The 22683-nt window shown below is 55.9% G+C and overlaps 1 protein-coding gene across 4 annotated transcripts; it reads right to left on the bottom strand.

Annotated features, from left to right (window-relative positions):
• Positions 1-3223: 3223 nt before the first annotated feature.
• On the bottom strand, positions 3224-22420 carry Cdc42bpg (CDC42 binding protein kinase gamma). 4 transcript variants are annotated; one of them, XM_074048937.1, is made up of 37 exons: positions 22119-22420; positions 19432-19523; positions 19266-19349; positions 18785-18880; positions 18382-18530; positions 17803-17896; positions 17387-17587; positions 17012-17260; positions 16508-16587; positions 15698-15780; positions 15528-15608; positions 15184-15290; positions 14878-15057; positions 14493-14585; positions 14259-14380; positions 14099-14171; positions 13729-13835; positions 13532-13646; positions 13231-13379; positions 13064-13152; positions 12735-12787; positions 12537-12635; positions 12394-12453; positions 11943-12048; positions 11542-11675; positions 11322-11461; positions 11147-11228; positions 10209-10425; positions 9197-9259; positions 8494-9093; positions 7349-7446; positions 7180-7264; positions 6924-7044; positions 6677-6794; positions 6345-6468; positions 6164-6249; positions 3224-4375 (listed from the first exon to the last, which is right to left on the bottom strand). In XM_074048937.1, the coding sequence occupies exons 1-37, from the start codon at positions 22276-22278 to the stop codon at positions 4319-4321; spliced, it is 4647 nt and encodes a 1548-aa protein (XP_073905038.1). In that variant the 5' UTR covers positions 22279-22420; the 3' UTR covers positions 3224-4318. The 4 variants fall into 4 exon arrangements, with proteins under 4 accessions (XP_073905038.1, XP_020020576.2, XP_073905042.1 ...); XM_020164987.2 differs by having other exon boundaries at positions 6164-6252; XM_074048941.1 differs by lacking the exons at positions 18382-18530; positions 18785-18880; positions 19266-19349; positions 19432-19523 and having other exon boundaries at positions 6164-6252; positions 22119-22250.
• Between the last annotated feature and the right edge of the window lie 263 nt (positions 22421-22683).

Here is a 22683-nt window from a genome sequence, read left to right on the forward strand (position 1 = left end):
TTTCGAAAAAAAAAACCCCATCCACAAAAAGGGCTGGTGGAGTGGCTCAAAGCGTAGTCCCTGAGTTTAAGCTACAATAACACAAAAAAGAAGGCGGGGGAGGAAAGGGACTGGGGGTGTAGGTCAGTGGTAGACCACTTGCCTAGCATGTGTGAGGCCCTGGGTTCAATCCCCACCAACACTGTAAGTATAAATAAGTAGGTAGATATCTATTTAGATAGATAGGTAAGAGCCAGTGGTGCTGAGGATCAAACCCAAGGCCTCTGGCATGCTAGACAAGTGCTCTCTACTACTAGTGAACTATCCCCCGCAGCCCTATAAGGAACTTTTTTGACACAACTGTACGAGAAACAGACATTTGTTGTCTCCTAGTTCTGGAGGCTACAAGTCCAAGGTGAAGTTGTTGGCAGGGTTAGTTCCTTCTGAGGGCTGGAAGGATGTGTGTCATGCCTCTTACCTAACTGTGGGTGGCTTGCTGGCAATCTGGCTTTCTTTAGCCTCCAGAAGCATCACTCCCATCTCTGGATCTCTGCCTTTATTGTCACAGGGTATTATGTGTAAATGTGTGCCTGTCCCCAAATTCCCTTCTCCCCCCCCCTTTTTTCTGAGCTGCTGGGGATTAAACCAAGGGTCTTGCACCTGCCACTGAATTGTATCTCTAGCCTTCCTACACCTTTCTCTGTTTTTTTTTCCTGAGACAGAGTCTTGCTATGTAATCCAAGTTAGTCTCAAACTCACGATCTTCCTGCCTCAGTCTCCGGAGTGCTATGATTACAGGTGTGCACCACCAGTTCTGGCACCCCTTCCACCTTTTTAAAGAACACTATTCATATTGGATTAGGGTTCATCCCCATGACCTCATCATACTTAATTAATATATCTGCAGTGACCTATTTCCAAATAAGGTCACTATCTGAGGTATCTGAGGTTAAGTCTTGAACATAAATTTGGGGAGATCATTATTCAACCCGTAACAGACAGCCTACTCGATAATGTTCTGGTAGTCCCTTATTTTTAAGAGATGCCTGCTGACGTATTTAGAGATGAATTCAAGTGTCTGAACTTACTTTCAAATGGTGTATTTGTACATTTTTATAAGTTTATTTAGCTCAGAGTTTTAGAGGCTGAAAGCCAAAGTAGCATGGTGCCTGCTCTGGCGAGGGTCCCCTTGACTATGTCACAGGATAACAGATGGCCTTTTGTGTGTGTGTGTGTGTGTGTTACTGGGGTTTGAACTCAGGGCTTCATGCTTGCAAAACAAGCAGTCTACTGCTTGAGCCACACCTCTGGGAGGCCTGGACTGGCCTTGAAAGGCGAGCCTCCTGATCTCAGCCTCCCAAGTAGCTAGGATTACAGGTGTTGAACCCCAGCTGGAAGGAGCACTTTTATAGTAAGTCACACTTGCAAGAACTAACTCAGGGCTCCCACAGAACTACCTTAATGTCTTCCAAAGGCAGCACCTCCAGTGACCTAACAACATGCCAGGAGGGGTGTGTGTGTGGCGAAATCTCATGATGTAGCCCAAGCTGTCCTCAAACTTGGGCCTCCTGAGTGCCAGGATTATAGGCATACACCAACCACCACTTCTAGCCACATTTCTTTGTCTTTTTTGGTGGCACTAGGGTTTGAACTCAGGACCTCACACTAGCTAGGCAGGTGCTCCAGGTGCTCTTACCACACCACTTGAGCCATTCTGGCAATTCTTTTTTGTGTTGGATATTTTCAAGATAGGGTCTTGCAAACTGTTTGCCTTCCTGTGCCTCTGGAGTAGCTAGGATTATAAGTGTGAATCACTGGCACCCCACCTTCTTCTTTTTTTTTGGCAGCACTGGAGCTTGAACTCAAGGCCTCATGCTTGCTAGGCAGGCGCTCTAACATTTGAGCCACTCCACCAGCCCTATTTTGTGTTGGATACTTTCAAGATGGGTCTCAAGAACTATTTGCCTGAGGCTGGCCTTGAACCCAACATCCTGATCTCAGCCTCCCAAGTAGCTAGGATTCCAGGTGTGAGCCACCAGCGCCTGGTCAAAAAGTAGACTTTTAAAAAATGTAGAAATTTGTCTTTTGGCTGACTTATTGCTGGGTGCAGAGAAGGCAGCCATTTCTCTAGATCGGAAGAAGGTGGCTCAAGACTTCAGCTTGCCAGAGGCCTGGACATCCCTCATCTACCCAGGGCCTACTTTACGGCCTCTGCACACCAACAGGCAGGGTTAAACATTTTCCAAGTGGATTGAAGGCATTTTATATCGTTACCTCACCAAAGCCTCAGCAGGACCTTCCATGAGGTTTTATGATTCCCCATCTAGAAGAGGAAGCCCAAGACTGGGTAGATTAGAATCCAGGGAGTCTGACTCTCCAGCCTGGCCCCTGATCAGGTACCAGAACTCCATGGTGATCCTCCAACTCCATTCCCAGATAGTGGCACCCCAGCCTCTTCTCCATACTTTGTTCTAGCTTTAGGGCCTGCCATGAGCTTCCAGGCACAGCTATAAGCAACCCCCAGGCCTACGCATTCAGCCCTGTCTGGAGGCCTGGATACTGTCCAGTAATGGAAACCCCAGCTAAGAACAGTGAGTCACTTCCAAGGTCTCCCTCTGTCTTCTCCTCTTAGCACCTCACCTTTGTGGGCCTCCCTATCCTCTACCCTCTCCACACTACTTCATGTGCCCAAGACTGCCCCTCTACCATAGGCAGTACCTGAGCCCTTGGGGCCTCTGGCTGTTAACTGTGCTTGCACTAAGGGGGGCAGGAGAGGGAAGGATGGGAGCAGAGTGAGGCTGCCTTCCTGCTCAGCCATGGCCAAGGTCTTCTACTGCAAGCCATAGCTCCTGTCAGGCAGCACCACTGTCTTCCTGCCCATCATGGCTGCCAGGTCACAGGCACCATTGCTCCTTGGTGGGTTCCCTAAACACTGTTCATGCTTTTGTAAACTGTCCCTTTCTTAGCATGCTGTCTTCACTTACCCTGTTTGAGGGTGTCACCTGGTTCCTGAAAATATAGCGGAAGGGGACCCACTCTTTTTCCTTTTTTTGTTTTGGACAACACTGGGGTTTGAACTCAGGTCCTCATGCTTGCAAAGCAGACACTCTTACTGCCTGAGCCACGCTGGCAGCCTGAGACCCACTCTTTTATCTGTCCACGATATCCTCTGTACTTTTCCCTCCATCTCCCACTCCCCTCTCCACTTTCTGAACCCCACAACAGACCCGTAGGGAGGCTAGCAGCTTACAAAGTTGTCTTTATTGGTTTCTTGCTCCATCACAGAGCATCAGGGACTTTCCCTCTTGGGAATGTAGCATTTGAAGAGATAAATACTTATTTTGCCCCCCACGTCTTAGTAGGGGGAGGTTTAATAAAAATAGTAATATAATAACAATAATAAAGACTGTAATCAATAATAAAATGCTCCCTATGTTCCCCTAATACAGTTGGTTGAAGCTTTGAGAAAAAGGACCCCCCTTTCTGGGAAGAACCAAAATGTGCCTGGAGACCCTCCAGTGGCCACTGCTGGGGATCCATCTCCCACCAAGAAGCCTTCATAAATACCCTCCCCATCCTACCTCTGCCTAGGAATTCCCTTCCCCCTGGGCGGATTAGCTCACAGTGCCCATCCTGTTCCCATCCCACCAAGCCTCCCCACAGAAAGGCCCTGGGCCTGAGCTCTCCACAGCTTCCCTCCCTCCACCACTCTCCTGAGTCTCTCCACTTGCTCTTCTTCAATGATGCCCTTTCACCCCTCTCTCCTTCTCTGTATGGCTCCTATCTCCTTCAATTACTACCACCTCCTTCTCCACTTCCTTTGCCTCCCTTGCCTCTCTCTCATCTCCTTCACCTACATCCTTCCTCCTTCTTTCCTGTCCTGTTCTCTGGTTCAGATCCTGTCCTCCCTCCCTGACCCTGAACAGACCCTGACATGCCCCATCCTGGCCTCAGCTGGGAGTCAGACTGTGCAGACAAAACCCCTGACCTGCTCCCAGGAATCCTGTCTTCCATCCCTCATTCTGACTCCTACAAGCTTCTGAGGGCTTGACACTGGAAAGAACTTTAGCACAATCCCCGCTGGGCCCAAGGGCCATTGAATTCCCAGTGACCAGCACAGGCTAGGGCTGGGAGCTGAGGGCAAAGGCGGGATGAGGGTGGGAAGTCGGGTCCCCCAGTCCTGGGAACCCAGGCAAGCCTCCTGGTCACTGCCCTGCCCAGGCTCTCTCTGACGCAAGTTTCCATGCATCCGGGACCAGCCGGAGTATGGTATCCCATGAGCTCTTTGCTCCCTCAAGTCTTTCTGTCCTGGGACTGGGGTGGGCCCTGCCACAGGGCATCAACTGGAGCCCTCTGACTCCGGGGCTGGTGGGAGGCTTCGGGGTCGCTCTGAGACCTGCGGGAGAGAAAAAGAAGTCAGGCAGGCCCTGAAAGAAACCAGAAGTGAGATGGGGTGGAGAGTAACTGAGTCACTGGAAGAACCTGGGTAATTCCTACTCATTCCTGAATGAATCAAAGTTCGTTGCTCATTCACTCCATTCCACAGTCAGCAAACATGCTTTCCTCTGGGCAGAAGAATGAAAACTCTCACAGTTAAGTAAAGAAAATAGGTGCCCGTCACTGGGCACTGGTAGCTCAAGCTTATAATTCTTGCTATTTAGGAGGCTGAGAGCTGGAGGATTGAGGCTTAAGGCCAGCCCAGGCAAATAGTTCATGAGATCTCATCTCCAAATTAACCAGAGCAAAATGGGCTGGAGGTGTGGCCCAAGCAGTAAAGCGCCTGATTTCTAAGTGGGAAGCCCTGAGTTCAAAGCTCAGTCTCATAAAAAAAGAAAAAAACAAAGTAAAAAAAAAAGATAGGAAGGAAACCACAGCACAGGAGTCACAAGGAAGGGGTAGAGGAGTAGCCAGGTATCGAGGAACACTTCCTTGAAGGTGATAGTGTAGTTGGGGGGGGGGGGAGGGCAGCCTGGGTGAATCAGGTGGAGAATAGGGAACATTCAAAGGAAGGGCAAGAATCAGGTGCTAGTGGCACACGCCTGTAATCCTAGCTATTCAGGAGGCAGAAATCAGGAGGATTGTGGTTTGAAGACAGCCCCAGGCAAATAGTTCCAGAGACCCTATCTTGAAAAAACCCTTTACAAAAAAAGGGCTGGTGGAGTGGCTCAAGTAGTGGTTAAGAGCATCTGCCTAGCAAGTGTGAGGCCCTGAGTTCAAACCCCAGTGGGCCAAAAAACAAAAACAAAGGAAGGGGAAGAGCTTGAAGGCATGAAAGAACATGTCAGGCTGTGGCTGAGTGAGCTCAGTGTGCCTGTGCAGCAGAGACATGGAGGGAGCATGAGTGGGAGCCTACCCAGCTCCTCCTCTGTCCCCAGCCAGCATGCATACCCGCTCCTCACTTCTACCCCAACCTATAGGCTTGGCCTCTGATACAAAACAGGCAGAGCAAACAGTTGGTGAGACCCTATGTGGAAAAAATCCTTCACAAAACAAGGGCTGGTGGAGTGGCTTAAGGTGTAGGCCCTGAGTTCAAACCCCAGCACTGCAACAACAACAAGAAAGCCCAGTGGTAGACTGCTTGTCTAGCATGTGCAAGGTGCTGAGTTTGATCCCCACAAGAAATTAAAAATAGGGGCTGAGAGCCAGATTCAAGTGGCAGAGCACTGCTTTTCAAGTGCAAAGCCCTAAGTTCAAACCCTAGTCCCACCAAATAAAAAAATAAAAATAAAAAAATCAGGCTGGCCATGATGCGTGCCCGCAACCCTGGCCAGAGCTGAAGTCCAAGGCCCTGTCTGAAAAGCAAGCTAAAAGTGGTAGAATACTTGTCAAGCTCGAGGTCCTGAGTTCAAGCCCCAGTACTGCCAAACATAAATAGAATAATAAATGATAAAACTTCTAAGTGCTTCATTCTGGGGCCCTCCACCCATGTCCCAGTGCTATGCTAGGTACCATCACCTTACACAGGTTTCAAAGTACTCACCTCATTTTATAGGACAGACAAGCTCAGGAAGGTTGGACAGCTCCCCCCCCCAACACACACACATAGCTAGGCAGTCTACATAGGCCTCACTTCTAGGGGGAAAGGCAAATAAGTCTGCATGTCTTAAAGGCTCAGCTGGTTCTCTGGCCTCATGTCCCAGTGCAAACTTAGCATTGAGCAGAACTGCCCCTCCCGCTGGCTCACCTGTATCAGGGAGCCCGCAGGGCTCAGTGACCCCTGGGGGCAGGACACTGATTCGCTGGACAGAGAGGTCCAAGGTTTCCTCTTCACTGCTTCAGGATGGGATGGGGGAACAAAAATACCTAGGTCAGATTTGGGGGGTCCAAAGCAGGTGGAAACGGGACGGGTGTGGGGCTGCCCTTACTGGGGTCTGCATCTCCAGGAAGGCCATCACTGCCCATGGACCCTGGGCGCCGGGATGCCTCTGAGAAGCTGTGCGGCCGTTGTGAGCCAGAGCTGCGGGCACCTCGCCCCTTCTGTTCCAGAACCTGTAGGGACAATGAGAGGGGCTGGGACCACAGAGCAGGACACACCAGGACAAATAAACTCCAGAAGCCTGGACAGCTTAGGTCCAGTTATAGCAGGCTTGATTCACGGGCCTCACAGGCAACCACAGGTGAAGGCCAGGTAACCACAGAGGCCTGTGATTGGCTCAGTCACACCTGGGAGGCTTATGAAGGGTTCTGGAGGACTCACCCTGGGTAGGTCCCTGGCACTGGGCCTCCCATCAGTAGGGCCCACGTGAACGAGGTGGTTGAAGTTGGTGGGCGGTGAGATGAGCTTGGAGCGCACATAAGGGTCCTTTAGCATCTCCCTACAGGCAGAGGGTGTGTAAGTAGTAGGACAGCAGCTCTCATGCCTCCTTGCCCTCTCTGGAAGCTTGCGCTATCCCCCAGAGCAGAAAGGCCTGCCTGGCCGCGGCCACCACACTGCCATCACGCACCTGCGCTGCTGTTGCCGCTGCTCGTCGGACACGCGGAAGAAGAAGTGGCGCTTGCTTTTGGTGCGGAATAGCTGGCGCCGGCTGTTGTCGGTGAGATCGGGGATGTCAAAATCGTCCTTCTCTGTGAAAGAAGCAGGGAGCTTGGGGATGCTCACAAGTCCCCAAAGCCCCAGTTAGCTGGTGCTTAGGATCACACACCCACACATGTGCACAGATGAATGTGCACACAGTCACGCCTGTGCGCAGACTCCCTCACCTGCCAGCGGATTCCTGAGGTAGGTCAGACGGACCTTCTCGGTGCCATAAAGGAACAGGGAGCCCTCTGGATTCAGGGGCCGCACCTGAGGCAGCGGAGGCAGACGTGAGTCAGGTTGGGTTACTTACGTGGACCCCAGTGCAGCCCCCGGGTCTGGGCAGGCCTTCACCTTCTTGAGCGGCACAGTCTGGACCCATTCTGCTCTCCTCACGTCAAACACATCAATGGAGCTCTCGCTGAACACTGTCAGGTAGGGGGCTGTGTACCCTGCAGGTGGGGAAACTGCCTGTACTGTTCAGCCCCAGGCAAGCCAGGTACTTCTCTAGGCTTACTTCTTCTGTTCCAGGGGGAACACCCTGTGCTCTGCCACAACATAGTGACATCCATACACCAAAGGTCCTTCTTCTGAAGATTCTGCCAGTTGACACTTAACTTCATAACAAATGAGGCAAAACTGCCAAGTGCTCACTGTGCACCCCCACGGTTCTAAACACTTGGCGTGTTCTCCCTTAATTCTCCAACAACCTGGAGCAGGTATCACCCCTAACTTAAAGATGAGGGATGGAAACCCAGAGCCAAGTAATAGCCAAGATTGCCCAGCTGGTGAGGGAGAGCTGGCATTTGGCCCTGGGCAGTTTGGGTCCAACACCTACTTGCAAGGCTGACAGTCTGTCTGTGCTACATCCAACCCACAGGCCCTACCCCAGAAGGGCCACTGCTCATAAAGATCTGCCCCTCTCTTCCAGCCCTTGCTCCATCACCAGTTACTTGTAAGTGCACCAGACTGACCCTTGTCCCACTCATTCATTTCTCCAGCCATAGCTCCTACAGTGTGCTTTCTGGTGCTGGATGTGGATAAAGAAACCAGCCCACCCCATTCTGCATGTTCCTGGTGCACCAAACCAGTCATGAAATAAATGATAAGAGCCAGCACAAGGCTGAACAAAAATGTGGGGGAGAGGAGAAGCAAAGAAGCAATTATGGGGGAGGTCGGGGTAGAGAGCATGAAGACAGTAGTGACCATGACAACAATCACGATGGTCATTTGTGGAATGCCTTCTAGCTCCAGCTGAGCTGCCCCCAGAGCTGGTCTCATCAGAGCTGGCCGGGTAGGAGAGGAAGGAGGGCAGCACAAGCAGGGGAAGAGCAGAATTGAAAGGCCCAGAAGAGGAAGAACCCAGGCGAGCTTCCCAAGGCACACCAGGGTGGCAAGAGTCTCCAGTGCCAAGCTCAGGAGTATGGGCAGGACCCTTTCTTCTTTTGATGCACCCCAGGTACCCTGCCCTACCCATATGGGTCCTTCACCAGCCTTACCCCAGCCCGTGGGGGCCACTGGCCACAGCAGCTCATGGCCACGAGACTTGCGGCCAGCGCCATCTACGTAGACACCAGCAGTGGCGAAGAGCAGCAGGAACTCACTGAGGCTGAGCTCCACAGCACCTAGTGCTTCACCTAGGCCCCCGCGGGATGGTGGCAATTCCTCAGGCACCAGGCCAGCCCCCAGCGCTAAGGGCGTAGCCTCGTTGAGCAGCGGGTAGAGTGCGAAGGTTCCAGCAGCACCAACACAGAGCCGGTCACCTAGCAGCACCAGGCTCTGCACATGTGCAGGTGCCTGCAGCTCCCGGATGCGGCGTTGCCAGGGTCCTGGTCCTGGGCCCAGCTGGTAGCAGAGCACTTGGCGTTTAACGGCCACACAGAGCACAGGGGTGCGGGCCTGCAGGATGCGCCCAGTTACCAATGCCTGGCAGCCTCGGGACTCAGGGATCTTGGTGCCTGCCACCTCTGAGCTCTCTAGCTCCGCCAAGGCAAAGAGGCGCACGCTGGGGCCACGGCCGCACAGCACAACCAGAAGGCCTGCTGCAGGGCTCGCAGCCAGCCGCTGCACCCGCCGGCACTCCCCCACCTGGAAGATATCTGTGAAGTTGGTGAGGAGAGGGAGCATGTAGTTGAGAATCAGCTCAGTTCCCATCCTCTAGAGTCCCCTGGGGCTGGCCCGACCCACCCACCCTGTGTGTACCGTTGCTGTGCAGATGGATCACAAACAGCCCCTCTTCGGTGCCCAGGGCAAGCCGCTCCTGGTCTGGTAGAGGGAGGGAAAGGGTCAAACATCAGAGAGCCACTCCAGCATTGCCTGTCCTTGCTGAGCCTCAGTTTCTCTTGAAGCAGTAGAGGTGGTGATCTCACATATTGTTCCCCATCACTGACCCTTCTCTCCCATAGTTTTCACTGACTCTAGTGGGGAAGGACCTTGCTGGCAGGGGTAAGGGTGAAAGGCCCACCACCAGAGCTGTGGATTCTGGGTAAGTCATGTCACCTCCTGGAGCCTCAGTTTCCCCTTACGCAGAGAGAACTGCTATGTAGACAGATGAAGTGGTGCAGGGCAAGTGCCAAGCAGAGTCCCTTGTTCAGCAAGCACCCTTATCTCTTCTGGCTCCTGAGCAATCAAGGGGATGCCCAGTCTCTCCAGTGGCTTCAGCCCCAAGTTGACTGCAGGCTGCCACTGGCTCAGGGCCTCAGCTGCCAGGGGAAGCCAGGGAGCTCTGCTTCACTCACTCCTGTCTTTCACAGCTGTCAGATGGGAGGGCCCTGCTGAGGCCCAGGCTCCTGGCCTGCACAGTGAACCCCATCCAACTCCACACAGATGTTCTGAGGCTCCAGGTAGATGTGTAGTACCCCTGTGGTCATCCAGCTACTAGTAAGACAGCCAGAACCAGAACTCTTGTTTGTCTCTCCTGAGGCCTTTTCTTTTCCACTCCCTTGAGACTCTTTTACAAAAACCAGAACCTGAGGCTCAGAGAAGTAGAGTGGCCAGAAGTTGGGTTGCCTGGCCCCTGGCTCTTCACATAGTTACACACAGAAGTGGGCTGAGAGGACAGGCATGCAGGCATGCAAGGTGGAATGCACAGCTTGTAGCTGAGGGAATGGGCCCTAAGAGCACCTTCATGACTGGCCTGGGCCATCTCCTCACTGCAGACCTGCACATCTCCCCCAGCCTGCTCAGAGCAACATCCCTTCAGTGTGAGGCTCACCAATGATGGCAGCACAGAGTGTGTGGGGCAGCAGCGGCAGCCCGTTGTCATAGGCCTCCTTGAGTGTGTACACGGGCCGGGGCCTTGGCCGTGTGTCCAGCAGCAGCCGCTGCAGCTCACCCAACACCTGCAGCCAGCGCTCCTGCTCCTCCTCGTTCTCGGCCAAGAGCAGCACAGTGCATGTGGTTGGTGGCACTGTTAGCTGGGAGGCCGTCACCTGTGGGCAGGGAGTCAGGATGGAGGGCTGCTGGCCAAGAGCCATTCTTCCTTCCTCCCTTCCCTCCCCTACCAACTGATGTCTGTAGCATTGACCATGTGCCTGCCAGGTGCAGGACTAGGTGTAGTCTACAGCAAGGAATAAGATAGATGGTGCCCAGACAAACACATGGGCAATTCCAGAGCCCTGTGATCAGCAGCACAATAGAGGAATGACAAGCATTGTGGGAATGCAGTAGGGCCCCTAACCCAGGCCAAGAAGTCAAAGAACAACTGCCCAGGGGACAAGCACACTACCCAGGAGTTAGTCAACATGGGTGGGAGGGTGGGGCCTGGCAAAGAACTGACAACTCTCTGCAGAGGAAAGAGAACATGAAGGACTGAGAAGGAGGCGCCAGGCATTCTGGGAATTGGAAAAGACATGGTGAGGCCAGAGCAGAGAGAGGAGCCAGGATAGAGGGCTGAGAAGGCCTGTGTGGTCAGATCTGTGGGGACTCAAAAGCCCCTGAGGGCACTGGGAAACCACACAAGGGCCCTAAACAAGGTAGGACAGGGCCAGATTCCCATGTGGTAAGCCCATGGTGGCTGCAGGATGAAGGCTACTATAGTCCATGTGGAGGCAAGGGGCCTGGCCAAGGGGCAGCCATGGAGCAGTGCCCAGAGTGGGGCCAGCATGCAGAGACAGATGGTGGCTGGGTTTGTCCTGCCCTGAGCACACTCACCCTAAAGATTCGTGGCAGGTCCCTGGATTGAGCATGGATAACATCTGAGGCCAGGACGGGGGAGGCCGAGAACTGGGGATCCCTGGAGATGCACGGAGCACGTCTGAGATTGCATTATCCCTGGATGCCCCCTCACCCACGATTCACTTGCCCTGTGCCACTGTCCAGCACCCACCTCAGATCCAAGGCCTGCAGAAGGGCCCCACTGGCTGGGCTGGCCCGTGGGTCAGGGGCATCAAACAGCAGTAGCCGTGAGTCACTGAGGGCTGCATAGACCCGCTGCCAGCCCCGCCGGACGCCTGAGGGCCGTGGTACCTGAGGGAAGGTGGGCATGGAGAGCTGCACAGGTCCTTGGCTCCCACATCCATCCTCCTGGTCCCCCAGCCCCAGCTCACCGACAGGAAGCCTTCATAGGCAGTACCAGTGCCAGTTTCAGGGTGCACTCCCAGGGCCGTTCGGAGGAGGTCAGGGGGTACGGGGCAGGGCGGGGCCTGTGGGGCACAGGCTGAGTGACAGAGGTAGCCACAAGCTGTGGGAAGAACAGAAAAATTGGGTGGAGTGAGACCAAATGAGGGCAGCCCAGGATGAGGACTTGAGCCTTCCCAGCCTGTTTCCTGGAGGCCAGTAGTACCTGAACCCATTACCCATTAAGTTAGAAAAGAAAACTGAAAGTTGAGAAATCTGACCAAGGTGTACTAGTAATCCTGGGTTGAGAAGAACAGCCTGGGGGCGTCAGGGTCACACCTTAGGGGCTGTGGCTGGACCACAGGAGGCAGTGTATGTGGGGGGTTCTCACCATCACAGCCCAGGCCCTGGCGGCCCAGGCCCAGCATCAGAGAAGTGCAGCAGAGACACTTGGTGGGCGACGGGAAACTCCGGGGGCGCAGTGTGTGTAAGCCAGGCTGCAGAGGGGCACCACACAATCACCCAAGCCTGCCATGGCCTCCCAGGGCCCCACACCCCATCCCAGGGAAGTCACATGGACAAGGGGGCTGAGCCAGGCAGCAGCACTGACTCAGCCCTAGTGAGCCCAGGGCAGCGATCTGACTAAAGTCATTGCCACCAGGCTCAGGGTGTAGCTCAAGTGGTAGAGGCCCTAGGTTTAATCCCCAGTATTATAAACAAACAAAAAATTCATTGCTGCCACCCCCTCCCCAAAGGCAGCTGCCCGTGGGGGTCCCAGTGAGGTCTTTGGAAATGGAATGAATGGCTTGGTGCCCCACCCCTCTGGGCTGCTCTCAGCTGACCTTAGCAGGAGGACTTTCTGCAGGGGTAGTGGTGGCCACAGGTACTCTAGGGAACACAGCCTGCAGAAGGGCAAGTGACCCAGTGAGAAGGGTATGGGGTAATGGCGAGGCCCTGTACCCTTAGGACTCCCGCCTGTCCTCACCCCCATTCGCAGGCTGCGACGGCCTTCCGGCCTCAGCTCTGGCTCTGCTCCAGGCCTGGAGGCCTCTCCTGAGATGCCAGAGTCCTTGGCGGAATCCTTCTGGGGATGGGCAAGGGCAGGGCAAAGTCAAGTCCCGCCCCCCAGCCCAGTAACCTCCCCAGGACTCCTCCCCCACCAAACCCTGTACATGATCCTTACCTCTGTGTTCCAGAAGGACAGGAAGGGGATGAGGGAGCTTGAAGGTTTGGCGTCTGAAAACAGAGGGTGTAGGTCACTGAGGGTTTGGTCCCTGGGCTGAGAAACCAGGGGCCAGTGAGGGGCTTCATTTTCCACCTTGGTAAGATGGGGAAATGACCACAGTTGGGAGGTGGGGGGAGGGCAGCCACTGGCACACAGAAATGCTCAGTAAGAGCTGAGAGACAGGTGCTGGGGTAAGCAGTTCTCGGAGAACAGACTTCTCTCTTCTCGGGGTTGTTACAGGAGTTCCTTAGTAACGATGAGGCTGGAGCAGAGCTCTGGCCACTCACCTCCTGGTCCTCGGGCCCGCAGCTCCTCCCGTAATTCAGCTACCTCCTGATGAAGGGCCTGGCTCTGCTTCTCGGCCTCTTGCAGGCGGCTGGGGGAAGGGGACAATGGCTCACCACAGGCCTCTGCATGGGCCTGATTCCACAGCATCACCTGCCCCTGACCTCACCGCTCAGCCTGCAGCTGGGCCTCCTGAACCTGCGTCAGCCGCTCTTGCAGACCCTGCTTGGCACGGATCTCAGCCTCCAGCGCTGACTGCAGCTCCAGCCGGGCCGACGCCTCCATCTTCTGCAGCCGCCGTGCCTTCCACTGGTGGTCCTGGTGGCAAAGGAGACCCCCAGAAGACACCCTCTGGGCCTGGCAGCCTCAGATACTCCCTCCTACCAGAACACACTGCTGCCCACACCACTGGCCAACCCCAACCCCAGCATATCTGCTATCCCCAACCCCAGCATAAATCTGGCACTCACCAGAGGTCGGGTAGGGAGTGTCTGGGTGCCTACGTTCCGTAAGGACTCCAGTTCCTCAGCCATCTTCGTGGCCAGGGCCTGCAGGTAGCCTCTGGAGACCTTCTCATCATTCACCCTGGTTGGGAAGGGGCTCAGGGTCATGGGCTGGACCCCTAGCTTGCCTGGACCCCCACCCCACCCCACCCAGCAACAAGCACCAGTTGAGGATGTCGGCAATCTGAGCCTCCCAGTTGCTCTCAGTCTCCCGCCGTTCGCCCTCCAATCGCCGCTTGCTCTGAAGCTCCTGCTCCAGTTCTTCCGCTAGCTGGAGACCATGCAGAAGGTAGGCTCAGTCCCCAGGGACCCCAGTAGCCCTCTCCCCCCCCCCCCCCCCCGGTCACATGCCAGCTCCCTGATCTCTGTTAATCCCCCCAGAGATCTAGTACCTTTCTCTGCCCCCCTTCTCTTCTGCTACCCTGTACCCAACAGCTGGGACCCTGGAGCTTTGCCCACCTACCATGATGGCAACCCAACCTGTTGTCCCCTTGTCCGTGTGCCGTCCAGCCCTCTGCTACCCGCCCTGCTCACCCGCTCCTGCTCCCGGCTCAGCCGCTGGTTCTCCTCCTGCAGCTGGCACAGGACTTCCTCCTGCCCAATGCTCCTGGGGAAGGAAACGCCGAGGAGGGGGTGGTAAAGCCCAGCCTAGCTATGCACTGACCCCTTTCTGCCACCTCAGCTGCCGGCTCACCCAATGCTGCAGGCCTGCTCCAACTGTTCCCTCAGAGCAGCCACCTCTTTCCTCAGTTGGGCCTCTTGAGGTCCCGCCTCGGGTAATCCTGTGCCGTTGGTCTCAGAGGCTATGTGGATGGGCTTGAGGATGTGAAGAGGATCAGATTGGGGTTCAGAGAACATGGCCCACCCCACCCTGGGACACGGACCTGGCCCTGAGCAGGGGTCAGGCTAAGGGGTGAGATCTCACTACCTGGGTCAGGGAAGACTCCTTCTCAAGACTTCGCTCACATTGTCCCTGAAGCCGTGTCACCTCCTGGTTCAGGGCAGCCACTTGGCCCTCCAGCTATGATTGAGTGCAGAGGCAGGCTAACGTTGACCTAGTCCAGTGCAACCCTTCTGCCCAACCTTGCCATGGATTCATAAGCTCTGCAGCCCCTGTGGGCGTGAGGAGGCAATAGGCTCCCAGGAGCCTTGTCCCAGCCCTTAAGCCCTGGCTTGGCTTCAGCCAGCCATGTGGGGTTCAGAGAAACATGGTGTTCACAGCACCTCAAACCAGGCTCCTCAGTCTTCCTCCAGCCATGCTGGGGGCCTCAGAGCAAGTGCCAGCTGCTGCCCCTCCCACTCCCATCACCCACCTCCCTGTGTGCATCCCTGGCTTCTTCCAGCTGAGAGCTCAGGGCCTGAGTCTGGCTGGCTGCGGCTGCCTCTCTGTCCTGGGCCTCCTGCAGCCTTTGCATCAGCTCCTCCTGCTGGGCCTGGGCTCTGATCAGCTCCTGTGCCTGCACCTGCAGCCCTGCCCGAGCTTCAGCTAACTCCTGGAGAGTCGGGGTAGGGGGTAAAGGGTGGGTAGATGGGGGAATGGGACACAACAAGGTCCATCAGGGCACCTGCCTCTGTAACAAAAAGCCCTGGGCCACTCACCCACCTCATGAGGCCCTCACCTGCTGAAGGCGGTCCTTCTCGAGCTTTAAGTCACTGTCTTGGCCAGGACTAGCAGCAGGAAACCCATCAGTCTGTGACAAGGGGACCTCACTGTCCCTCAGAGTCTCTGCCAAGAATAGTCACTAAGACCTGGATGTACTGAGACCAGCCCAGCCTGTCTCAGTTACTCTATGTGCAGGACTTCACAGAACCTTACCACCAGTCAGGATGGGTCTCCCTGGCCCAATTTCTACACGTAGGCTCAAAGTGTTTAAGACACTTGCTTAAGGTCACACAGCATATACATCATAGGGACAGTACTGGTAGCCAGAGATTTGGGGTGTGCTGGGAATGGGAGGGATACCTGCCAGCCTCTTGTGCAGACTCTGTACTTCCTTCTGCAGCTGCAACAGCTCCTGGGGCTCTGAGGGGCTGTTCAGGGCCTCTGGCAGGGGAAAGCCCCACAGGTGAGTGGCCAGGCTTGCAACAGCCCCAGAGCCCAAATGTCCAGCCCTGGCCCTACTCCCCCTGTACCTTGGTGCTTCCAGCTCAGCTCCACCTTCTCCTGCTTCTGTTCCAGGGCAGCTGCTGGCTCAGAGCTGCTTTCAGGACCAGGACTGGGGGAGGACAGGGGCAACAAAAGTTGGCAGAAACCTCACACTCTAAAGCTTCTGCCATCCTCCTGCATCCATTCATTCACTCAGCCAAGAAACACCCAGTGCACACTAGCTCCATGCCCCAAGCTCGGCTCTGTGCCTGAGAGAGAAACACCAGACTAGACCGTTTCAGGAGACCCCAGGCTATCTTGGCCCTTGTAAGCTGTCTGATCTTAGACAGTCATATCTGAACCCCAATTTTCTTACAGGAAAATGGAGGTGACCACTCGGCTTCATCCAAGGGCTGTAGAGAGGCTTTGGTAAGACAGGCCTGCTGGTCCACAACCGGCACACAGTTTCCCTCAGTGAGGGCTGCTCAGAGCACTCCATCCATCTGGAGCACTCCTTTCGGGGGCCCCCACTTTCCATTTCAGTCCTGTCCCTCAAATGGGACCAGGTGATTTGATCCTCCCACCCATTTGACAGAGGTACAAAGTAAGGATAGCTAGTAAGAGCCCTTCATATTCCAGACCTCTGCTACAAGTTCAATGTATTTGAACTGAGGTGCACTGTGGCACATGCCAGAATGTGGCCCTAGGGCATGGCCATGACTTCACCTGGACCCTGAGGACAGGAAGGCTTAGAGCACCTGTCATATGCTGGTGCCTGGAAGCCATTCTGTCTCCTTTCCCATAGGAACCTACGGGTTACATAAACATCCTGTCAGGTACGTGAGGGGTAGACTCACCTGCCTGAGGTATAGGTGAAGCCCACAAATGGCAGGTGGTGGCCTGAGAAAGCCCCATGGGAGGGTGGAGGCAGGGTCTCCTACAGAAAAGGGGAGAAGAATCAGAAAAAGCAGGCACAGCTCTAGGCCAAGGCTCAAGAACCAGAAGACCCTCAGGGACCAAGTATGACAATCTCTTCCTGCTCAGACTTGAATGTAGAGGTACAACACAGTCCCTACCAGTATGGACCACAACTCCCATAAGTTCTTGAGGTCATGGTGTCCCAAAGAGTGCTGGGAGTTCTCCCCCTATGCATTCTGGTTAATAGGATAACACGTGGGGTCAAAGGGCCTTCACTTGGTGCAATCCACCTCAGTACAGGTGAGCTAGCACAGGTGAATCACAACTCTCATGAGCTTCTGGGGTCCAAAGGCCTCACCCCCACCCAGCACCTGCTCTAGGGAACTTCTGAATAGCCCTGGCGGGGCAGGCAGTACCCTTCAACAATGGCATCCACCACTCACTGGATGGTTGAGGGTGTCATCATCCACGTCAAAGTTGGAGGTGTCCATGGGTCCACGTAGCTCAGGAATATAGGGGGCTGTGCTGGTTGCTAGCCGCTCCCAATCCACACCTTCAAAGAAGGGATGGTTCCGAAAGTCGTCCAGCCCACCACGGCCCAGCCGCTCCTCTTGGCGGCATAGCAGATGACGGATCAGGTCCTGGGCACTAGCTGGCACGTCAGGCACATCTGAGGGGAACTGCAGGTGGTCCTGTGGGCCAGGGGAAGGGGCAGGTGGGTCAGGGTGAGAGCCCACCATAGCCTGCAGGCACCTCCAACCACATGGATGCAGGGGTCCCATTGGCCTCTCTAGAGTCCCAGAGCCTGGCAGCCAGACCTCATGGTTCATGATCTTGCCATAGGTTTCCACCAGGGATTCAGCATAGAAGGGCGTTTCACCGAAGAGCAGCTCATAGGCACAGACTCCCAGAGACCACCAGTCGCACTGTGGACCATAGTGGCCCTTGCCCTCTTCCATGGCCTGCAGGATCTCAGGGGAGATGTAGTCCGGTGTCCCTACTGCTACTGATGAATCCACCTGTGGGGAACACCATGAGGATAACTTCAGGCTTGACTGGGCCTGCTGGGCCCTCACCATGGCCCAGGTCTGAGCCTGGCACCCACTCCCTAGGAACAGGGCTATCCCAGTGCCCCCTGAGACCTGATGTCCCTGACAGTAGGCTGATGCCTCCCATCCCCCTGAGAGCTCGCCTGCCTGATGTCCCTTGCTCCCCCCTCTGGGTGAGTCTTTACCATGCCACTGTCGTTGAGACGCAGACAGGAGCCAAAGTCAGCCAGGCGGATGTGCCCGTTCGTGTCCAGCAGGACATTGTCTGGCTTGACATCCCTGGAGGAGGGCAGGGAGAGGGAAGGGCTTGACCTATGTGTGGGGACACATGTGTGCTTGCATGTGTTCCTGTGTGTACGTGCCACTCGTGTATGTGCATGTGCATAGGAGTGAGTGAAGGCTGGTGGCCAGCAGAAAGAGGACCTATACACCAGGGAAAGGACCCGTAAGGATGACACTGAGGGCCTGGAGTGTGCTGTGGGGATCCAGGAGTCAGACTTGCCCCATGCAGACCACATGCAGACCACAGCTTGGCCACCTGCTACCTGGGTCGCCTTGAACCAAGGGCTTACCTGTGCTAAGCTCTGACTTCCTCAACTGTAAAATGGGCCCACAGGCAGCCCCCACCACACAGGACTTTTGGAAGGAAGAGTCAAGGGAAGGACACATCTGAAGCACACAGGCACATGGCGAGCACCCAATGAGCACCAGCCATCCCCAGGGCAGCTGCAGGACTGGCCAGACAGCAGAGCTGAGGGTCCCACCTGTGGACATAGCCCAGCTGATGCAGCGAATGGATGGCCAACACCATCTCAGCCAGGTAGAACTGGGCCAGCTCTGGTGGGAGACGGTCCTCAAAGCGGCTCAGCAGTGTGAGGAGGTCCCCTCCAGCATAATAGTCCATCACTAGGTACTGAAGGGCAGTGGGTGGGGCCAAGAATCAGACTGGGGAAGTGGGTATCTACACACCTCACACCAGTCCTGCAAGGCTCTGGGAAGGCAAGGCCATAGTTCCTGACAGTTCTGGGGTGAACAGCTCCCAGCCAGAGCTCAGGGAGTAGACTCCAGGCCCAGGATCTGGTGGGAAGTAGGAACCTAGTAGGACCCAGTGCCCTCAAGGGTTTTCTCCTTTGTCACCAGGCGACCCCCTGACTTGGGTATCCTTACCAAGTACTCCTCATCTTGGAAGGCATAGTGTAGAGCAGTCACCCAACGGCTGTCCCCCTTCACCAGAACATCTCGCTCCTCCCGGAAACAGGCTGTCTGCAGCAGGTTTGGGGATCAGGGGTAGGGTGGGATCAGAACCCAGGAAACCCCCTCTCCAGCTCAGGGGATGGAGAAGAACTCATAAGCTTAGGGGCTTAAATCAAGCGTGCGGCTCACCTCTACCCTGGGCTGGCCTTGGATGAATCCAAGCTCATGTTTTATGGCTCTGGGCCTCAGTGTTACCACAGAGAAAATGGCTACAACCTTGCTTGCTCTTTGGTTTTTGTGAGAAAGGGATGGGTGGCAATTAAGAGTGGCATCCTATGCTGCTCAGCAACCATGCTCCATCCCTTCCCCAGATGTCTGCTAGGCCTAGCTGGCAGCACATATCTTCCCTTGCCCATTTGCATGGTGACCAAATCCCACCAAACCCCAAACTGACCTCAGCCCTCTTCAGCATCTCCCACTTGTGCAGCATTTTCATGGCAAAAATCTGCCCACTGTCCCTCTGCCTCACCACAGCGACCTGAAGCCACATAAAGAACTGGGATTAGCCCAGGCCAGGTGCAAATCCCTCTCCCCCCTGCTACCCCAAGCTCTTTGCTCACCTCCCCAAAGGCACCTCGGCCGATGACCTTCAAGATCTCAAAGTCATCTCTCTGTAGCCGCAGCTCCTTCACTTTTGTAACGAAGGGACTGGCTAAGGGGACAGAGCAGGGCTCAGCGAGCTCTCAGGAGAACTCAACTCCCTCTCCTTTGGAAAGCGCGGTGAAGGGCGAGGATGATGTCCCCAGGAACAGCTAAAGGGCTGATAAGAGCCAGAGCCACCCAAGTACCACAAAAAAAAATTAAAAAATAAAAAAAGACCTGGGTGCCAGTGGCTCACGCCTGTAATCCTAGCTACTCAGGAGGCAGAGATCAGGAGGATCACAGTTCAAAGCCAGCCTAGGCAAATAGTTCCTCAAGACCCCATCTCAAAAAACCCTTCACAAAAATAGGGCTGGTGGAGTGACTCAAGCTGAAGGGCCTGAGTTCAAGCCCCAAGACTGCAAAAAAAAAAAAAAAAAAAAGACCCAAAGCCCATTTGGCCATCAGCAGGAGGTATGGAAAGTCAGGACCTGATCCCCAGGCTTCCTTGGACCCCTACCCCTAGACTCTGCGCCACCTCCATCCCAGGGGCTGATGGGACTTGTAGTCTTCCACAGTCTGGGGCTGGGGACTGTGAGGATACCATTCTCACCCCCAGTTCACAATTCTTGGTCCCTAACGGGGTCAGGCCAGGGCCTGTCCTGGGAAACTGGACGGGTGACATTCCTTGTCCCCAGAGAGGCTTCTCTGCCATTCAGGAGCTGTGGGCCTGGGTCTGGGGGACCCTGTAGGCACAGAAGAACCTGGCTGGAGGTGAGGCCTGAGGCAGCCCAGGAGGACAGTGATTCTGCAGTGCTCTGGGCTCTGTGCTCTTCAGGTGGGGCCCCTGGGTCTGAAGGCATAGATACCAGTCTGTCCAAGTGCTCACAAGACTCAAAAACAGAACCAAATCCTCTACCTGGTGCCCAGTGCCAGAACCTGAGGGCTGAGCACTCAGGATCCTCTCTAGGGTGACAGTCCTGCCACCCTGAGCCCTGCCTCCCTCTCTGGCCAAGAGCCTCCTGTGTCACAGTCCCCATTCCTCCACAAGGGGCATCCCCAGCCACTCCTGGGCTCTCTCCAGGCTTGGAGTAGCCACAGGCAAGGGGGACGGAGTCAGGTCTTGGGAACTGAGGGATGCAGTAGTGACCAGTCAGGATTGGGGGCAGCTGTGGTCTGGCTCTTTGCCTCAGTTTCCCCCTGCCAGGAGGTAACCTCCTTGCCAGCTGGGCGGGCCTGTGGGTGGGACAGAGAGCTGCTCCACAGGTTTATCAGGCAGAACCCCCGCAGCGGGGGTGGTGTGGAAACCTCGTTACAGAAATTAATTGTCTCTTTCCCAGGTCTGCATATGGAGCTGGGGAGGAGCAGCCACAGGCCTCCAAGAGGGAACTGAGGCCAGAGCAGTGACCCACCAGCCAGATGGGCCAAAGAATCAAGAGGATCCAGGCCCTCAGAACAGGATGCCCAGTCCCCCTGGCTTGCCACAGGGGATGGGGGCTCTCAGCAGGAGCAGGGACAAGTTTGGGCAGGAAAGTAGTGAGTCACGCCCTTGGAGTTACCTCGGGAGATGTCAACAGATGGCCCCAATGCTGGGGTCCCAGGTAGAGGTGCCAGAGGCAGGCAGGGAGGAGCACATATATGTGTGCAAACACACACACGTGGGTGTGGGTGTCACGGGGGTGATGACAACACAGCCAGACATGCACAAGTAACATGCAGGAGTCCAAGGGAAACAGACAGCAGGGGCAGTGCCCAAACAGAAGTTAACACGCGTGCGTGGCAGGCCCCCATCTGTGCCAGACTGAGCGTGTGCCTGCCCACAGCTCAGCTCAGGAGCGTCAGGAACGCTAGTCGCCCACTGGGCAAACACCCCACCTCACCCCACCCTCCAGGCCCAATCTCCATGCCCTCCCCCCACGGCCTGTTCAGGTGTGACCAGGGAACCCTCAGACTGGTGCCAGTGCCCACACCAGGTTCAGGGTCACCCGGGACCAGCCACTCCCAATGATTCAGATGAGTCAACCAGGAAAGGGTGCAGACCCACCTCTAGCCAAGTCCCCCTCCCTGGCCCTGGGGGAACAGCCCACCAACAGCTTTACAAAGAGGCTGAAGTTGGCTCTGAGTTCCAGCTGCAGTGGATTTGGGCAAGGGGTTGGGGGTGTCTGCAAATGAATTGTGCAGTACCGATGGATCTGAGTATCAGAGCTGGAGGGGTCCTGTGGTCTTCAGGGCAAAGTGGAGGGCTCCCTGAGTCCCTTCTTGAGCTATGTGTCTCTGTGTGTCCATGAGGAATGAAGGAGACTGAGAAAGCCTGTGTTTGTGCGATGGCATGAGAGTCTGTGTGTGACTGTGCCCTGCATGGGGCATGGGATTTGACGAAGAAATCCTGTATGTGATGTAGAGGACGTGTATTGGGTACAAGTTTGTGTGTGTCTGTGTGAGTTTTAAGTTGTGTACGTGTCCTGGGGTCTGGGAGGGGGAAGGAGCGAGTATGAGTGTGAGACTGCAGGTAAGTGAGCGGGTTGAGGGGTCCGGTGGCACGTGTTAAAGCCAAGGGATGGAGGGTGTCTTTGAGGGAAGTCTCTGGGATGCGCGTCCTTGTAGGAAGGTCTGGGAGGGGGCGCGCAGGGGTCCCGGCGCGGTGTCCCTAGGGCCCCACTCCACTCACCCCAGCTCAGAAACTGCGCCACGTTGCGCTCCCGGCGCAGGGGGGCGCTGCTGAGTTCGTGGTACAGCCCCAGCAGCAGATCCAAGAGGCCGTCGAGTCCCGGGCCACCGCCGGCCTCACTCCGCACCAGCTGCTCCAGCGCGCGTAGCCGCTGCTCCATGGCTGCGGCCGGAGCCCCACGCCCGGGCTAGAGCCTGGCCGCCTGCATGCCCTCCTGTCGGTCTGTCCTTCCGACCGTCCGTGATTCCGCGGTGTCGTTCGTGTAGCCTCCCCCCACCCTCCCGCCCTCCCCGCTGTCACCTTCCTCCGCCGCCGCCTGCGCGCCCTCACCTGGACGCCGCGCCCCGCCCTCCACCCCGCCCCCCGACGGACGGGCAGGTGCGCGCTAGCCAATAGGAGCCGCGGTTGGAGGTGAAGGTGGGAGGGCGGAGGCGCGCGGGGGCGGGGCCAACTCCCGGCCAGGAAGTGGGTGGGCGGGCCGCAAAGAGTAACTCCTGGGCGGGGCGGGGCGGGGCGGGGCGGGGCGGGGCGGGGCGGGCCAGGGTTGGGTGGGGGGGGTGGGATT

The sequence above is a fragment of the Castor canadensis genome, chromosome 1 (genome assembly GCF_047511655.1).
Source record: "Castor canadensis chromosome 1, mCasCan1.hap1v2, whole genome shotgun sequence".
NCBI lineage: Eukaryota > Metazoa > Chordata > Mammalia > Rodentia > Castoridae > Castor > Castor canadensis.